The sequence below is a fragment of the Ambystoma mexicanum genome, chromosome 3q (genome assembly GCF_040938575.1).
Source record: "Ambystoma mexicanum isolate Mex_15411 chromosome 3q, UKY_AmexF1_1, whole genome shotgun sequence".
Taxonomy (NCBI): domain Eukaryota; kingdom Metazoa; phylum Chordata; class Amphibia; order Caudata; family Ambystomatidae; genus Ambystoma; species Ambystoma mexicanum.
Genome location: NC_090926.1, coordinates 1,055,900,083 through 1,055,920,233, shown reverse-complemented (window position 1 = coordinate 1,055,920,233; position 20,151 = coordinate 1,055,900,083). Strand labels below are relative to the sequence as shown.

Below are 20,151 nucleotides of genomic sequence, written 5' to 3'. Positions count from 1 at the left end.
CCAGTCCCATTGAGCCCTATGGGGCGAAAATGGGAATGGGAAAGGGCCATGGTGAAATGGGGAAATACCGCCCCGCCAACCTTGGAATGGGGCGGTATTTCCCCATTCCACCATGGCGGACTCGTTACAACACCGGCACCAACCATGGTGCTAATAGCGCCATGGTTTAGCGCCGGGGTTGTAATGAGGGCCTATGTTTTGAACCAGAGGTTTAATCAAATAAAAATCCAAAACAGCCTGGTTAAACTTTGTTTTCTAGCATCTGTCAGGAATGCACATGCGACCTCTCACTCTGCCCTGCTGCCCCTGCAGGGCAGTTGTTCGAGATGTCCAAATACAGTCGCAACAAAGGCAAATTAATTTTGTCATGGAGCATTATGAAAGGGAGTGTAATTGGGAGGCCTTCCTTTAAGAACCAGAATTAGCTGCACCATTTAATTTTTAAAACTCAAAGCATTTCAGGCTATCCTGCCCTCACCAGATGTCATTAATGTCACAAAGAGAGCATTGTTCATTCCAGAGTCAAATACGGACTCGGGTTCAATCTCATAACTTGAGGAATTCTTCAAATGAGGTCCCAGATACCTCTGAGAGGACTGGGGTCAAGCAGTAGCATGTTGTTTCGGGCATGTTGTTGCTTCACTAATACAGCATCATTGAATTGCAAAGTGTTGTTTTGTATCCTATGATATAAATCATTTATAACGTGCCTGTACACATGAGAAGGGAGGGAAGACAGAGGGAAGGCAGAGACTAACGATACTACTAGGCCTTGTGTCATTAAGATTGTACAAGTGCGACAATGCCATGTGCAGGGGGAAGGGAGAAGGGGAAGTGTCAGGGAGAGGGAAGGAGAAAGTGCAATCAGGGCAGCATTGCTCTGAGTAAGTGCAGCCTGGTCAGTGCAGCTCTGGGTAAGTGCAAAGAGGCAGGGGACTGTAGAGGTTACACTTACAGCCCCTAAATGTGCGGTAGGCCCAGACGCAGTGCAGAGGAGACTGATCATGGAGGAGCCTGGTACCATGTGAGACTCCGAGGGTAACCAATCAACCAGTAGGTATCACAGACAGGTGGTCAGCAGGGGAGGGAGAGAGAGATAGCAGAGGAGAAAAGGAAGGTCTTGAGCTGCTTCCAGAATTTCAGGTGGTACGGCTCAAGCTTGGAGGCCATTCCAGACGGAGGCACCTGCAGAGGAGAGCGATCTACCCCCCACTCTCTGCCTGTGCCTTCTTTGGTTTGCATATGCTTTCTTTTTTGTTTTTTTCTACCAATGTAAAGTTATTGGAACTGTTTGTAAAGAGCAGATGACTCTGCCATCAGTTGAGGTAACCTGTGCTTATGAAAGAACTGAGAATTAATTCTGCAGAGCACTTGTCAGTTATGGAATGTGGTGAGAGTCTGTAAACCTTTAGTACCTGACAGATGTCTTGCTATAATGGTTGCCCCGTCACCCTGTCCTGTGAAACAGTGTCTTTCATCTACAAGGAGATGATGTCACAGCCAGCTGATTGTTTTACAATTGGATAATTACAATGTCATAACTAGCTGATTATGGGATTATTTTAAACTGCAAATTAGGTCCATTATGTCGCATGTGACGTTATTTATGGGATAAAGTTCCCACTACCGTATGTTATAAGGATATTGCAAGACACTGAGGAGTTCCATGACCAAATAGAGGAACAGGTTCGAAGGCTGAATTCTTTTATAAGGTTACAGAACTCCAAGGCGACTTGAATATCCTTTTTACGTATGGTAGGGAATATTTGATTCCTTATAATTCATGGCCATGCACTTAAAGCCTGGGCTTTCCCATAATGTATTTTAAGGGATCTTCCACTTGCTGATACATACGGTTCTATGTGATTTCAACAAAATCATTTACAGAGAGGCGGCTTATAACGAAACTATAATAATAACGAAAAATATTGATTTTTAAAAAAAATGTATTTGGGGGTCTTCCCAAAAGGCCCTCATTTCCCTATGCTTCTAACTCTACACCAACCCCCTCCTCACCAGTTTTAACCCCTTATCCCACCCCATCTATTAAAAAAAGAATGTTTTTTGTTCTCGTTATTATAGTTTCGTTATAACCTAGCTCGCTGTAAATGTTCTCGTTATAATCACTGGATACTGATACATATAACCAAAGTAGAATTTGTTTGGATTAAAAAAAAATCAAATTATATTGCCGCTTCTCATGCAGTGCAGAACAATTGTTTAAGCAGTTAACCTACACAATACTTTCGCTTTGTGCTTTAAAATAAGCAATAACATGCACATTCTTGCTCTCATGTGTTAAACTTCAGCGCTGCACAAAATAAACATACCAGCATGAACAGTTCCTTATCAGTCAATGGCTGTAAAGTGTCACAGAAAGCTCTTTAACAAGAAAGGAATTTCTAAAGCGTGTCACAAATTTAATTAAGTGCTGCAGTGGCTTCTGACTCAAGCAGCAGGCATTGTGACCTCACAACTGTAATGTAGGGTAATAACTGATAATGTAGCAGTAGTGATGTCATTTTCATATTACAGGTCAGTAGTGATGTCACAACTACCCTGTAATAAGAACATTATTTACAAGCATTTATACTGGTATTGCAGGCGGCCATGTAGTATAGTTGTAATATGGCCACATTGCAAAAAACCTGAAATCTTTATTCTCCAGCCTAATTATTTACCTAGTTATTGGCAACTGAGAAGGGTCCCGTGCAGGGTTATGCCATTTCAAGCAAGCATTGACAAAGACAAATGTTGTGTCTTTTGTTTAGGGATCATATAAGCATTGGCTAGGTATTTAACAATTGCTATTTTTTGCTGCCATGTGCACTGTGCTTAAACCTTATGTTAGGTATTGCTATCACACATGTAAACCAGATATTGCATCAGAAGTCCAGATATTCACATCATAGGTCAGGTACATCCTGTGTTCTCCTGCCCAGGGAAGCACGCACTGGCAGCATTCTGTGTCATATGTATCCTTTTGCAACACACTACCTGCAGAAGGCTATACACCTTGTGGCATGTTTGGAAGGGAGCACTTGCTCCAGTAACTATCCTCAGCTCTTTGCCATATAGAGGAAAACAAAAGGCAATGATAAGCTGTGCCACTAGTCAACCAACATTAAAAAGGCTTGCCATTTAATTGCGTTTTGTGCATACAGAAGACCCTGCATTTTCTTCTCTTCGTGAGCTGAAATACTGGATGGTTAGAGAGCATGGCACCGGATACTGGGCATGAATGGTTCACAAACTGAAAAGAATATTTCTCTCACGCTTGACCATGTCTTGTTTTGTCTCTCCTGAGTACTGAGCCCTAACTCTCCACTCTGCTTACCCTGCAAGGATCTTCCAAAAAGGTTGAACCACCAAAGCACGTTATCCATCGCCTCCTCATGCCCGTGGAATCAGAGGTTCTCCAAAGAACGTACATCGTCCTTTGCGTTTGTGCCCCAGGATTAGTCCTCATGATCATTGTCCTCGTCATCGTCTACCATCGAAGTGAGTATGAAGGAGCAGTGGGAGAGGGGCCTGCCATTGGCCACTGTGAGGGCGAGGGTAAAGATGGGGACAGAACTAGCTCACTAGCAGTAGACTCAAACTTGAATTCATAGCGGGTGTAATCTTTCAAGCAAAGGGTGTGGGGAAACATCAGAGAATATTAGGGTGTTGTGTAACCAAGGGAAGAGTCATGGCCATGGGGACCTGAGGGCTATCAAGAATTCTGTGGATTCAGGATGCTTTGCATTTGAAGGAATATTCAGAGCGCTGTGAATAAGAACAAGGCTTTAGGGATATGTTTTCCTAAAATAGATGTGGGTTTCTGTTTACCTTGCAGAAGATTCAGAACGTTATGAATCTGAGGGTGGATCAAGTGTGCTGTACTTGAGATTGAATTGGATTAAGGGAGATCTGGATCTGAGGCAGTAGTCATTGGGGGTCATTACAAGGTTGGAGACAGCCATGCCGCTATTAGCGGCATGGCTACCCCCTTACCGGGTACCGGGTCCAGGTTCCTCGAATGAGGAATTACTGGGCCATTCCAACCTTGGAGGACCCGGTAATTCCTCATTCGAGAAACCCTTCCCCATTCCCATCGAGCCCCCATAGGGCTCAATGGGAATGGGGAGGGTGCTAACAACGGGCCCGTTAATAACGGGCCCGTTGTTAGCGCCCTGGTCTGCTCGCGGGACCTGCTAAGGACACCTGGTAAAACCAGGCAGCCTTAGAGGGTCCCGCGAGCAGCACTCATAATTAGGCGGTAAGGGGTTGACGGCTCCGGCACCTTTACCGGCGCTGTTAACCCCTTACCGCCTAACTTGTAATGACCCCCATTGTGCTGCGTGCTTGAGGGAGGATTCCAGATGCCGAGCACCTGAGGTAGGATGCTGGGTGTATTGAATCCGAGAGAGGGATCAGTGGCCCGTGTGCTTGTGGGTGGTCTGAGAGTGCTGTGGGCTTACGAGAGATTCTTGATGTTGCATACCTCGGGTAGGATTCAGGGTGATGTAGAGCCAAGGGGCATTCAGGGTAATGTGTGCTTCAGTGAGGATTCAAGGTGCTGGGTCCCAGATGTCAGATCCTGGGAGCTGTGGATACCAGGAGGGATTCAAGGCCATGCGTGCTTGAGGGAGATTATGAATACTGCCCACATAGTTGAGGTAAGATTCAGGATGCTGTAGATTCCAGGGGGATTCAGGGCATTTTTTTAGTTAGATTTCGGTGTACTGTGCATCTGATGGGAGTTCAGGGTTCTGTGTGCTTGAGGGAGATTCTGGATGCTGTGTGCCTGAGGTTGGAGTTGGTTGCTGTGGATCCAAGGGGGGAATTCAGGGTGCTGTGTGTTTGATGGAAGATTTGGAGGCTGTGCACCTGAGGTAAGATTCAGGGTGCTGATGATCCAATGTAGAATGTAGGATGCCGTCATCTCTATTCCCCTCTCTCTTCACCAGTCTCCCTTCCCCCTTTCCTTTAGCTCTCTCTTGACCCTCTCCCAAATTATGTCTCTTTTTACTTCTCCCCTTCTCTCCAGGGCAAAGAAGTGTCAAACGTCAGAAGAAGAATTCACCGAAGGCTACAGGTTCATAAATGTGTCCCTTTATGGACCACATTACAATCTTTAAGTAAGTCATTTTTTAATAGATCAACAGACAGAAAGATAGGGTTGTTCCAGCGACTGCAAGAGATTCCCCCGATCTAAATGCAAGCACACTTGTGTAATCCTTTACAACATGGTTTTTTACGAAATGATTGTTGCTATAGTATGGGTAATCAGGCTTCTTTGTTAAACGCAAAAGTGCAAGGTGGCCACACTGCTTCCAGTTTAAGCTTCACCCATACTCTACAGCCCTGCCACTGGACACATTCTTTCCAGATGAACTTATGCTTGGACCATACTTTGTTCTGGACAGAGCCATGCTCCAGGTAGGATCATTAGATCATCTTTCCCAACACTGACATTTTTGAGATGTCGAATGTGAAAAAAGATACCATTTTAAAGGGGTGCAGTAAAAGTCCAAATAGCTACGTTTTGTTGGAAAGCCTACACATAAACCGAAGAAGCCATTGTCATCAGCACCCAACCCAAACATAAAAAGAACTGTATGGTTTGGTCCATGTAAAAAATGAAGAGGATGTTTAGGAGTACAGGCAATGTGCCTCAATATTGTTGAGGGTTCAAGACGTCCCTAGAGATTCTCGAATTCCATGGGCCTGATTATGAGTTCCTTAAGAGAGATCTACGTGATTTCACTGCATCGCAAACGTTTGAATTCGCAAAAAGACGAATTTGAAATACGCTCTGCATTGAAATCACGCATGATTTCAGGTGCTTCCCCTACCCCACCAACCTCTTACTTACCTGTTGGTAGCACACCTCTTTGTGTGCTGCCAACTCTTCCATCTCCCTGCAACGCTGGTTCCCTTCACTTATGTGGTTGGGAACCGGTGCCGCAGGGTCCTCTTTTCTTTTCTTTTACAACTTTATTGTACATGAAGCTGGGGACACCCTGCAACCCCCGGTACCATTGCCCTTGTTCACTACAATAGTACCATACAGTGAATTTGGTTGAAATTTTCGGCTGTACGAAAATGTTCATACAGCCAAAATTCAATCAAATCTAGAATTCGTTTTATTTTTCAAGAATCTTGGGTAACTGACTCTTCTCCAGTTCTATGAATTCTGTGTCATAGTCAAAGCTGTGAGTTTGAGAGTTGTTGTCACTTCAAGAACAGGAAACTGAAATCCAGAAAATAGAGACTGCTCTCCTCAGGGTAGGAACCCTCCTCTTTGATACCAAACCATGTGAATGTCCTACTGGAAGCATTTCAGAAAGCCCTTCTTTAACAATGTCATGCATTGGCTAATGCTGAAAACCCTCATATTGCCAGACGTATACATGTCTTAGACAGGACCCCACTAAGACGTTTCAATGGGCCCTATTCTGCCTCTTTAGCAGTCTATTCACTTAGGCATGGTCTTTGCACTGCATCCCCAATAGTTCCACTGGCCAGAACAAAAGGGATATACTTAGTAATGAACCTCCTGCTATATGTGACTCTACTTTAGTACTTAAGCAATTCAAAACAAGTAATTAATCTATTTGTTCAGAGAATCGACGCGTTTGTTTTTAAACTGCACGATAGCTCACATTAAACTCTGTAAACTCTGCCAGCAGGGCACAGAAAAGGAATACACACAGTATGGCCACCAGGTAATACATGATGACAGCTAGTTCTTAGATAGGTGGGATGCTTGTTTTCTTCAATGCTTGCATTCCTTGCATTCAAGACCAATCGTTATTGCTTATTTGCACGCTTCCTTTTTTTCGCCTTGGCCTGAGTGCCCTCTCAAAGGGACCAATAACTGGTAGGAGCTGCTTGAAAAGTTGTCTTATTTGCTACTTGCAGCAATCTTGGTTTTCGTCCCTTCTTTCTGATATAAGTTACTTGAGACTAACTGCTAATTTTTCCTTGCTAGAGAGTTTTTGCTGCTACTTCCTAGAATTTCCTTCGTATTGGGTCTTGTTTTGGATCTGGTGGCCCTTCTCTGGCCTGAAGTACGTACAATCTAAAGAGCAATGAAAACAGGCTTCCCCATCCCTTATCTACGTTTATCAGCGGCTTCAAGCTATGATTAGTGCTAAGGTTGAAAAAATCCAATGCACATCTGTCATCTGTTAAAACAACTGTTTAATATACTCTAACTCAATATCAAATATACAATTCATTCATAGAACAATACATATAACAATACCACACCAACACATGGTACATGTCCTGTATTTCAGAACCCATAGTGTAACCAATTGATTGCATAAGTCAGCCTTAGATATGATATGATATGACATTCATAATGTGCCTGTACAAAAGTGTTTCTAAGTGCGACAAGACAAGGAGGACAAAACAACGATCTTACAAGGCCATGTGTCAGTCAGATCGCGCAAGTGCGGGGAAGAGGGAGGGCAGAGGTGCCAGGTGGGAGGGGAAAGGAGAAGTGCAGGTAACTCAATAAGTCCAGCCAGCGGGCGGCTCATATCACAGAGAGAAGAGACTGTGGGGTTGCAGGTCCAGACCCTTAAGAGCTGGGGGAGCCCGGAGGCAGTGCAAGGGCAGCTGGACATGCGGGAGCCTGGGCCCGAGTTCAGAGGGTAGCCAGGTGACCAGTGCGCAGAGCAGTCAGGGACATCAGCAGGGGAGAGGAAGAGAGAAAGTGGAAGCGAAAAGGAAGGTCTTCAGTTGCCTGTGGAACCAGAGGCGGTTCTGCTCAAGTTTGAGAGAGGCAGGGAGGCTGTTCCAGAGTGAGGCCTCGGCTGAATAGAGAGATCTGCTTCCAACTCTCTGCTTGGAGAAGCGTCTGACCCTCAGAGAGTTGGAGGTGGGTGAGCAGAGAGGTCGAGAAGGAAGATGTTTCTGAAGAGAAAGTTGGAGGTAGTGCGTCCCATGGCCATAGAAAGCCTTGCGGACGATGGAAAGGGTCTTGAACTTGATCCTTGCAGCCACAGGGAGCCAGTGAAGAGATTTCAGAGCTGGAAAGATACGATACCTGGGCTTGAGACCAAGGACAAGTCCTGCCTTCTGTCCTGTTCTGGTTAAATTGTAAAGGTCAAAGAGAAGAGACAGGCAGATTTAGAAAGAGGCTGTTGCAGTAGTCCAGCCTAGAGAGGACAAGAGCTCCTGAGACAGTGAGCTTCTGGCAGAAAGTGAGAAATGGAAGAATACCTTTGAGGAGGTGCAGCGGATAGTTTGACTTCTTAGAGATGTCGGAGATGTGAGGAGAGAAGGAGAGGGTGGAGTCGAAGATGACACAAAGTTTCTTAGCCTCACAGGAAAGTGCAGGGAGAGGGCCCAGAGTGGGCGGCCAGAGAGAGAGAGGAAAGAAGGGAGCAGGTGCACCCATGAGGAGGATCTCCGATCTCAGATGGATTAGGTTTTCTGTTTTTCACTACATGTTGCTTTCCCTTTACGCATCTAAAGGTGGAGTCGATCTAGACGGAATTGCACTATAGATACTACAGTGCTGTATATTAATAACAAAGGGATAAGTAACTCCTACAATATAACCCCTTCGAAGTACAGGAAATGTACCATGTGTGTGGTGTGTCTAGGTGGAGAATTCACTAGTATTCAGTTCAGCTTTGATTTTTCAACTGCGGTAACATTGTCACAATTATATACTACCTTCACAGTATGACAAGGTGTTTTTAACCATGTGTTGGGACGTCCAAGTCTTTGGTCAAGTGACGGTATCCATGCTTTGTATTGTTATATGTATTGTTCTATGAATGAATTGTATTTTGATATTGAGTGACAGTATATTAAACAGTTTTTGAACAGATCTCTGACAGATGTGCATTGTATTTTTTCAACCTTAGCACTAATCATAGCTTCAAGCCAGTGATAAACGTGGATAAGGGAGGGGTAGCCTGTTTTCATTGTTCTTTAGATTATATTGTTTCTTCCCTGGATGAAATACCCCCTGACCCACCATATCAAAAAAGCAGGAAATACCCGTAGTTGATTTCTTCTGAAGTACTCACAGACAAGACAGTAACTACAGGAAAGCTATAAGAAATTATATTAAACTCTCTGCCAATTACGGCCACCAATTACATTTCAAAGGCCAATTTAACAAAGAAAAGTGGCAAAAATGAAAATAAGACATGTTCTAGAAAAATTGTAAATATTTTTATTTTCAGTTGTAGAGAAAATAGTATAGAATTTTATTTTGTTACAATAAATGTAATGATAAATATGTCAAAAAGCTTAAAGTAAGTCAGAAATTGTTTAGAACAAATTGATTGCCAAAAGTATCTGACAAGCAAATTCCCAAAAGCATAAGATGAGCCAATGAAATCAAAAATCGCTCAAAGCAAATCGATTCACAAGAGTATACTGCAATCCAATTCCCAAAAGCATAAAATAAACTGACATGTGTCCTGTGTTTTACGCTTAAGGCACTTCATCATCTTTGCTTCTAAGAAACACTCACACAGTGGGAAATCAGTACAAGTTTGGTGGCAATTTGGCGGTAAACTCGATTACTGTTACCACCACTTGGTTCCACGGATTTACCATAGGATTACAAGTTGTGGTAAGGCAGTGTTAATCCCCATTTCCGTGGACTCCAGGGGGATTTTGGCCGGATAATTCCGGTGGTAATTCTGCTGACGGTTATTCAGGCGATTTTGCTGATTTTTTCCGTTAAGGTGGAAGATTTACCTCCAGCTCTTAGTTGGAGGTAAATCCTCCACCTTACCACCAAACCAGTAATGCTGCAGTAATTAATTAACACCACATTAGCACTGTGTATTCCCGCACTGCCGTACTTCTAATGAGGCAAACCAGGAAGAGAGAAACCAGTGAGAAAAGAAAAAAGAAATTACATTAGAATCTTTCAAATTGTTGTTTTTCATAATGCACAGAAGTTCATATTTGTCGCTGTTCTTTTTAATTTAAAACATAATTGTATTCTGATAATGGTTAACTATCAATAGAATTCATATGTTAATATGTATTTCTTCTCCAATGTTTAAATAAATGATCCATGAAATTATTATAATATTATAATAGGACTCAATCTCGGTGCATCATAGGTAAAGCAATCAGCATGTAATATAATGAGGAATCCATTTTCTAAACACTGTTAATGGTGTATGGATTGTACTTATCTTTGTAAGGGAGGCAATTGAAGCTGTAATGTTTATACAACGTATGATCATTAATTAATTTTGATTATCAAATTAATTGCTCCCCACATTTGGGTTTTCTGTCAGTAATAGGTTCCTCTTATTTGTTGAAACCGATCGAAACCAAGGTTAGAAAGAACTACTCCTACATATACCATTCCATTTAAAGGTAATGGTTAGTAGGTTAAAACAAAGCACTTAACGCTATGTACTTAGTTTGACTAAATCAGTCAAAGTTACTTTTATATTCTGTGATATGCATTATTTGTGGTATCATGTATGAGCGGAGGTCTGTTTCATTTCAGGCTTCAAATAGCTGTGTTTAAAAAAGTACTTGCATTTTTGTGAAAGGGTAAATCCAAATAAAACTACCAATTGTGAGTTATTGCATGGAAGCATTTAAGCTAATACATTTGCTTAAGTATAGTGTAGCTTTGACTAATTTACTCACGTATTGGGTTTGATGTAAACTCTTTGCTAGCATGTACCATTTGGTAGCATTATCATACTCCATCAAGTATTCACTTGTCCATAAGGCCTTTTTTGAGCTTCTAATATCAAGACAAACATTTAGGCACGCACCGCGGGAAGCACCTGGAAGCACCTCTTTGCACCTCCTGCTACGAGTTTGTTTGCCGACCCGTAACGAGCCAATTTCACATACAACTTGCTTTAAAACAAGTGTTTTTGCAGTTTATGAACGTAAGCGACGCCCACAGGAAGGCAAGGCTTTAAGAACAGGAACCGCGCGCATCAGCGTGCGTGCACCGCGGGAAGCACTTGGAAGCACCTTTTTGCACCTCCTGCTACGTGTTTGTTGCTGGACCCATAATGAGACAATTTCACCTACAACTCACTTTAAAATAAGTGTTTTTGCAGTTTTTTAACATACGCCACGCCCAAAGAAAGGCAAGGCTTTAAGAACAGGAATCTGCGCGCATCAGCGTGCGTGCACCGCGGGAAGCACTTGGAAGCACCTCTTTGCACCTCCTGCTACGTGTTTGTTGCTGGACCCATAATGAGCCAATTTCACCTACAACTCACTTTAAAACAAGTGTTTTTGCAGTTTTTGAACATAAGCCACGCCCACAGGAAGGCAAGGCTTTAAGAACAGGAATCCGCGCGCACCAACGGGCGCGCACCGCGGGAAGCACCTGGAAGCACCTCTTTCCACCTTCTGCCACGTGTTTGTTGCTGGACCCATAACAGTATTTGAACACTTACCGTGGATTTAAACAAACTAATCAGCAACTGAAATCTGATCCTCATTTTATACTTTGTTTCTTCATTTAGAGCCAATTTCACCTACAACTCGCTTTAAAACTAGTGTTTTTGCAGTTTTTGAACGTAAGCCACGCCCACAGGAAGGCAAGGCTTTAGGACAGGAATTTGCGCGCATGCAAAGCACCTGGAAGCACCTCTTTGCCTCTTCGCCGAGGCGGCGTGGGGCAGAGGGGCTTTCCGTGCTGCCAGCGGGTCTTTTATTACATCTGTGCATAACAATGGTAATTAATTCCCTAAAGACTGGCGTGCCATCAAGAATTCTATCTCTGAATACAAGGGATAATTCTCCTGCCAGGGCTCGCCTAAACAATATTCATCGACGAGTGGGGGATGGTGACAATGAGTGAGAACTGGCAACCTTTCAAGAATTCGCCTGACCCCCGCCCGCTCTTGTCATCAGCCACAATTGCACCGGTACTTGCAAATTCAGCACTGGGCGCCATTAGTCGTTTAAATGAAATGTCTATTTTGGACATGGCGCTACTGGATTCGCTTACACCGGTTGCTAATTTACCTATACCCATTTTGTGTTCAGTTAAGTCGAGCGGGGACGCTGCCATTATTGATTTGGATATTAATGGCTCAGCTTTCTCTGACAAATGTATGTCTGATAATTTGTCCTCTACACCTTTGATGTTTTCTGATTCTGCGTGTACCTCTATGGAATCTGTGGAAGTGTCCGTCCACTCACAAAGTCCTAGTTTACGGACACAGACTCTGGGCACCAACACCTCCTCTCATGTAAAATCTTTAAGCACACAGGCAGTTATCTCGTTGCAGGCCTTAAATCTGGCAGTCCACTCTTTGAATAATTTATATCACTCACTAAACCAAAGACTGGCAGAACAGGGGGGCTTTATTAAGGGAAATGGTCACCTTGCAAACACAGTTTAAGAAAACCCCTATTTGCTCTAACTTTTCAGTGGCCTGCCAGACTGACGCTGCTGCTGAATTGAATCCAGCCGTGGTCACTCCTCTGAGTGTGCTCTCAATACATGAGATTGGGTGTGTTTTACCATGTGTTTTGCCAAGCATTCATTCTATTATTTATGATGAAGTAATTGTGTCCCAAACACAAAATGTGAATTATCTTGAAATTCCTCGACAATCTTCTCAACCACTTCCGCAAATATCATGCCAAAAGACTTACTCAATATTCAATTTGGCTAATAAGAATTCTCAAAAGGTGTGTCACACTCAGAAACCACCTAATAAGCATTTATCTAATAGTAATGATGAAAAATCAATGCAGAGAAATGTGAAATTGAAACTACCTAAAAATCAGCCGGCTCCTGAACATACCGGCAAGGCGGCTTCTAAACGTTTTGTGAATGCAATCTCTGTCCCATGCAAAAATAAAAATCTGAGTGCCTCTCATGCTATTAAGAAAAAATATCTGTTGTTGAATCAAATAAAATTGAAGAAGGCATCTACTGAGTCCGAATTGGTCTTGACCCCGGATTATCCACCTCTTGATGCCCTCATAAAGGAAATCTCTTGTAAGAACCCTTATAGCGCTAATTTAACCAACTCTCGACCTAATGCCATCCATGGATCGAAAAAGAGTCGCATGAGTTCTGAATTGACTCCTACTAAGGAAGACTTGCTCCATAGAGTGGAAATAAGGAATGCAGTGGACGCCTACATGGCGAGACATGTTCACTCCCATCAAGGCTCTGGTGCCCCCTGTGCTAGCTTGTCCGAGCCTTCTTGGTCCAATAACAACATTGGTAAAAGTTTAGAAGTACAGATACAAACACCTTTGGGCAACAGCAACAGTGTCGCTTCCCATGGTCATCCTGTAGTCCCCCGAAGTGGTTCCAACCTTATAGGTCATAGTATGGCAACATCTTCAGAAGTTATACCCTCTGTTGTGGACAGACCTGCTTCACAGGCTCAGTTGGGTTCTTCAGCTGAATTCTCAGAAGCAGTCCTATTGTTAATTAGGAATGTTTTAGGGAATTTGGGAAGTAACTCCAAAAGAGAGTCGGTAGACCTACCTGTAGTTCGGTCGAATATTAAGGAAAAAAAAGGAACCAGGAAATTGGTAATTCGACCAGCCTTTTGCTCCGTAGTTTTGGAATGTAGGCCGGCTCCTTGTACGCAGTTTGATCTTAATCTGAGAGCCGTTTTGGCCATTTTCTCGGACATGCACTCTCTCGAGGATATAGCATCAGCTGACCTTACATTGGTAGAATTCCTATCAAAGAAGAATCTAAATGCGGTAAGATTGTGGATACAATCCAGAGTGGTCCAGAATCTTATTTGGCAAGCGAGGGCACGTCTGTATGACCTGGGTTTTGTGTTGAGCATTGATGCAGGTGATGTGGCCACTTCAATAGAAACGAACACTAATGGTTGTTTGCCAAACCCTATGCATCCAAATTCTGCCGATGGAGGCAATAAATTGCAGCCTCAGGTGATGGACTCGCGTAGCTGCAAGTTGAAATCTAAGTTGGAGTAGCTAGCCCACCCCACACTGTTGAGCAAATAAACATCTTTTAAATAATGATGAGAGCGAGTTAAGCAAATTCGACATTACCCTTTTACAGGAAACTTGGTTATCATCACCACTGGTATGGGCCAAACATGAAATACATTTGAATCCTGCAAAGAAATCCCTTGTGGGTAGACCATCTCCGGGCCTCATTGTTGCTATAAAAGAGGGGCTTGGTTCCTCCTCCAAAATATGGGCGATCCCGAATGACTACATGCTGCTGGTCAGAGCTGTAATTCAGGGTGGGGTCTACGCAATTCTTAACATTTATTGGAATCCGGTGGACATCTCAATTTAGTGTTTCTTTAGGGATCTTAATAATGTACTTGATATGGTGGTTGAAGACAAAAGTATTTCATACTTCATTTTGGCTGGGGACCTAAATATAAATTGTCTAGCGAAAAATAGTAAGCAACATAATGAAAGGCTAACTTGATGGAATTCCCTGGTGTCCTCCAGAAATGTATACATCTTAAATGGCGCCTTTAATACTGACACACCACCTGCTTCAACATGGCACAGAGGAACAACTTCCTCAACGATTGATTTTGTGTATGTAAAGAATGCTTTATTGTCAGTAATGCAATCCTTTCATGTTCTCCCTACCAAAACGAGTGATCATAACATGCTGTGTGCTAAATGTCAAATGAAGAGCATTAACAGTTGTGTATCAAGCGTATCGAAGGGTGGTTGTCTTGTAAATGGTGGTGGTAACCGCCTCTGATGGACTGAGAATGCCTTGGCCTACTTCAATCAATTACTTCGGGATTCCAATTTGTCAGGTGGTTGCCAGTATTCAAATGCGGGCCTGATCTATAGTAATTTAATGCAAACTTTTAGCCAACACAGATCTTCCACTTGCAATAATAAGAAACATTTTCATGTAGTCGATAGATCTGTTTACATTAAGAAAACTGCATCTAGAGCAGAGATAAGAAGACTGTCAAGGCTTCCCCCTCCATTTAGAATGGTTCTCTCCAAAAAAGTGTGCTTGGTTAACAAAAATTGGTTAAAGGGGTATAGAGCATTACTTTTTCAGCGAAATGGTGCCAACATGTTATCCATATTGGCAGAGAAAAATGTTTAAAAAATGTGGGCGTTATTGAACCAAGGAAACAATGTACATCAAATAGATTTGCAAACATCGGTAGTCGAAGCACATCAGTGGGTAGTACACTTTGAACATCAACATGCATTGCCTTCAATATGCTCACCTCCAACTTGGCTTCTGTCTCCACTTTGAGGAAAGTGAGATTACACAATTAATAATGACATCTAGCAACTCGCGTGCTGTTGGCCCGGATGGTATCTCAAACCTTGCAATGAAAGAACATCCAGCGATTTGGGGCACTCTTCTATTTAATATATTTTCGGCCATCAATCATTACCAGAGGCTGCCAACATCATGGATTGAAGCAATTACAGTCCCAATATATATAAGAAGGGTGATCGACAACTCCCAGTGAGTTATTACCCGATCTCATTGCTGGACGCCCCTGGCAAAATATTTTGCAGAATCATTTTAAAAGAACTTAATGCATGGGCGGAGGAAAAACAAATGAGAGATCCCCTCCAGTCCGGCTTTGTGAAAGGTATGGGCACAATTCCAAACATCCTTGCCCTATCTGTGATTCAATCGCAGCAGGTGGATAGTGGACTACCTTTGTATCTGGGCTTTATTGACTTCAAGGCAGCCTTTGATTCAATAGATAGATCAATGCTATTTACGAAGCTTGCTCGCCACCAATGCCCCTCATCGCTAATAAATCTAATTATGCGACTACACTCAAAAGCATCTATGCGCGTTAAAATGAACCTTAATGGTAAATTGTCCCCTCTAATTAACACCTATAGAGGGTTGAAGCAGGGCTGCGCCCTGGCCTCCTTTTTATTTAACTTTTTTATTCTTGATTTGAGTCCTGTACTATTGAATTGTATGGGTGATCCTCCATGCATAGGATCCCAAAAAATGTCATATCTGCTTTACGCAGATGACTTAGGGGGTAATGAAAAAGTTCACGCGAACCCCTGAAATACACGTAGCCCGCTCCCCCAGGCCCGATCGCGTGAGAAAATTCCCGCGCACCCCTGAAATACACGTAGCCCGCTCCCCCAGGCCCGATCGCGTGAGAAAATTCCCGCGCACCCCTGAAATACACGTAGCCCGCTCCCCCAGGCCCGATCGCGTGAAAAAGTTCACGCGAACCCCTGAAATACACGTAGCCTGCTCCCCCAGGCCCGATCGCGTGAGAAAATTCCCGCGCACCCCTGAAATACACGTAGCCCGCTCCCCCAGGCCCGATCGCGTGAGAAAATTCCTGCGCACCCCTGAAATACACGTAGCCCGCTCCCCCAGGCCCGATCGCGTGAAAAAATTCCTGCGAACCCCTGTAATACACGTAGCCCGCTCCCCCAGGCCCGATCGCGTGAAAAAGTTCACGCGAACCCCTGTGATACACGTAGCCCGCTCCCCCAGGCCCGATCGCGTGAAAAAGTTCACGCGAACCCCTGTAATACACGTAGCCCGCTCCCCCAGGCCCGATCGCGTGAAAATATTCCCGCGCACCCCTGAAATACACGTAGCCCGCTCCCCCAGGCCCGATCGCGTGAAAAAGTTCCCGCGAACCCCTGTAATACACGTAGCCCGCTCCCCCAGGCCCGATCGCGTGAGAAAATTCCCGCGCACCCCTGTAATACACGTAGCCCGCTCCCCCAGGCCAGGTCGCGTGTGTGACTTCCCGCGCAACCCCGAAATACACGTGCCCCGCTCACAATTGCTGTATGTTGCCACTTTTGTAATGCGCAGGGACGCTACCGCCTGCCTTCGTGTGGCGGACGTGTATCGGCTTGTGCGTGTCTTTCGCTGTGCGTGGCTTTGCCCTATTCGGTTCCATGAATACGTGTGGTTCGGGTGCGTGTGGGCGTTCCCTCTGCTTCCCTGCAGTACATCCCCAGTTACGCCCTTGTTTTCGCAAGTTGTTCCCCATTCCGCGCGTTACGCCCCGTGTTCCGCCCACTTTCTAGTGTATGCGCAGAGGTTGTGCGCTTTCACTGTGCGCGTCGCGCACGTCTTTCGGGATGTTGCAGTGACGTGTGCGCCATGCACGGGTTTGGCGCACATCCCGAGGAAGACACGTGCAGGGACTTCCATGAATCGCACGCGTGTGCGTGCGCCTCTTTTTTTCCGCTTGCGCCTGCTTGCGCCTGCTTGCGCGTAGATTTTCGGCGCACGTTTGTTCCATGAATCGGCCCCTAAGTTTTTTTGTCCCAAACTCCTATGGGACTTCAGAATATGCTAAATCAATTGGGAGACTATGCGTTAGCAAACAATTTGATTATCAACACTGCTAAATCTCAAATATTGGTGTGTAATAACAACTTCTCTAGAAAGTATCACTCTAAATGGTTACTTCAACATTGTGAACTTTCATCAACTCCTCAATATAAGTACTTAGGGGTGTTGATTCAGCACAAAAAACATTAGGTATATTGACTTGCGAAGTGAAAAGTAAATTGCAAGCTTTGATATCACAGTCCAGAATATTGATGAGGAGGTACGGGAAGTTCTCAGTAAACCATATTGTGTCACTCTATAAATCAAAAGTAATACCAATCCTCCTGTATGGAGTTGAAGCCACGGACCCGCAGGGTCGCAAGTTTTGGGACAGTATGGAAGCAAAATATTGGAAAGCAGTGTTGCAGTTACCATTTGGAACACCAATGGCATTATTACGTTTTGAATTGGGACTAGTTTCTTTATACTCGTACGTAATTTGGAAATAATGTGCCTTTTTGCGGAAGTGTTTAGATGGGCTGGGAAAACCTACATTTCTGAATGTTTTAGCCCTGAACCTGCTTAAATCTAAGAATAGCTTTCCTAGTAAATGGCGCAACCACATCTTTGAACATGACAGCTGATGCTTCTGTGTCAATTGAACTCCTCCTAAACAACCCTGATCGTGAGAAAACAAAACATTTTCAACACGACTGGGCTGGAAATATGATGTTGTGCTTTAAACTTAAAGATTACAATGTTAATTCGTTTGGAACCAAAAAATATGGAGTGATGTCCGATTATTTGTTGAAATGTCCATCGCATTCTTTTTGTCAAAAATTTTTGAGATTCAGATTGAATCAGTATGAAACAAAGGACATTTTATATAGAAGGAAACTAATTTCTAGAGAACAGAATTATTGTTTTTGTTCGAATATTGGCCAGAGGGAAACACTGCAGCATCTTATGGTTGAATGTATGGCATTGAGCGATAAAAGAGAAAAATGTTTTGGAAGAAAACTAATTGTGCAAGATTATTTAACTCAGGACCAAATATGGAATTTATTGTTTTCTAATTCAAGAACTTAAATACAGATTGCGATTGTACAATTCTTAGACATGGTATTACCCTATACAAAATGTATACATGAACATGGTTCTAAATTAAATAATTTGTTTCTTATGATTCAAGTAATGTCAATTTTATAGTATGAATTTTATTATGTATTCTTTTTATATGTAATTTTCTTTGTGAAATGATTATTTGAAAAGTTGATTTAACAACTATAACAAATAATAAAATAAAAAAAATAAAAAATCAAGACAAACATCCAAAACGAAGAAACATTCACAGCAGGAATCCTTTCACAAACGGATTTGAGAGACACATACTCAAAATCTGCAACCGAGGATTTGGGCCGCCTCTCCTGCTCGGATGCCCACAAAGTGGTGGCAAACCACCTCCAGGACTGCAGGACACCAACGAGACTGTTAATCAACATGCTTATCACAAAGAATGACAAATTCTTCACAGGATAGTTTTGTCATTCATTCAAGTACCAGAACTTTCCATTGCAAATATGAGATTCAAATGACCTGGTTATAAACCCAGAAAAATCAAGAATTCTGAAGTTAGGCCCAGGAGGTAATAAAGCCAGAGGGAAAAAACTAGGATGGGCTCTGAGAAACAATAAAATCCTGGAAGTCGAAGCATTCACGTACTTAGGAGTCTGTATAGACAACACGAAGAACAATACGCCAAGAATAGCTGGGCTAAAAAGAAAAGCAACCAATCTAGCTACCCAAGGGAGAATTCTGCGTAAAAGATACTGCAGATTTACCTTATCACCTCTAATAGCCTTTTATAGGATGAAAGTGGTGCCAATACTAACATATGGGGTAGAATCACCAATCCGCTTACAAGCTCAAACATGGTCAATCCTGCAGGGTCTGTTTTGGAGGAACGCTTTACAGCTGCCTAAATCAGCCCCAATACAGCAGATAAGAAGAGAGCTGGCTCTGACATCACTCAAAACAATAGTGGTATGGAAAACACTACGTTTCTATCGAAAATGTCTTGAGGAAAACACTACGGGTGGATTTGGGGTGTTGAAAAAAGCCCTAAAAGATCAATCCGATGTAATCCTAACAGACTGGCAAAAGTCATGTCGAGGGATCCTAGTGAACCTCAGCGAGTCAGAGGATGACTTATGGATTAACCCAGACAAAACTAAAAAGAAAGTATACATGGCAGATTGGATCGAAACCCAAGAAGATAACTGTAAATATAAAGGTTACGAAGACTTCTGGGCCCAGCCACGAAAACTGAATCAGATCCCGAGCTATCTGACTTTATTCCCCAATTGGTACTTCCGAGACCTTTTCCTGAGATTCAGATTGAACATTTTACCAACAGGATAAATATTACAAAGAGGAAAAAGGCTGGACATCAGGGAAAGCTGCAGAATGTGCAAAAAAAAGGAGAGATAGAATCTCTGAAACACCTCATACTACAGTGTACCGGTTTAAGGAAAGAGCGAGAGCAGTGCTTGGGGGACATCCTTAGAAGCTACACGACAAGGAATGTCGATGAGTGGTGGAGGACTCTTGTAGAAGGAGAAAAAATGAAAACGACATTAGCACTCATAAAATTAGTGATTTTAATCCTTAAGAAACCAGAGGAGATCAACAACATAACCCAGGACTAATAAGATGCTACCAAGCACTGCTACTAAGATACTGTATACCAAACGAAGAATCAGGATGAAAGAACGGACATGCTCAGGTTAAAGGTTTCAAATAAGGAAACCACACAATCTGTTTAAATAAAATAAAAAAAAAATAAAAGAAATGTGAGATTCACAAAAGATTTCTTGAATTCTTCATTCCCCTACAATGTACCCAATGGA

The 20,151-nt window shown here is 43.1% G+C and overlaps 1 protein-coding gene across 1 annotated transcript in view; it reads left to right on the top strand.

Annotated features, from left to right (window-relative positions):
• Window positions 1-20,151, top strand: part of LOC138583216 (integumentary mucin A.1-like) — a 276,987-nt gene that overhangs the window by 198,639 nt on the left and 58,197 nt on the right. The window contains exons 10-11 of the mRNA XM_069655252.1: window positions 3,346-3,501; window positions 5,033-5,123. Coding sequence (XP_069511353.1) covers window positions 3,346-3,501; window positions 5,033-5,088 — 212 coding nt within the window. The 3' untranslated portion in view covers window positions 5,089-5,123. The remainder of the gene's footprint in view (window positions 1-3,345; window positions 3,502-5,032; window positions 5,124-20,151) is intronic.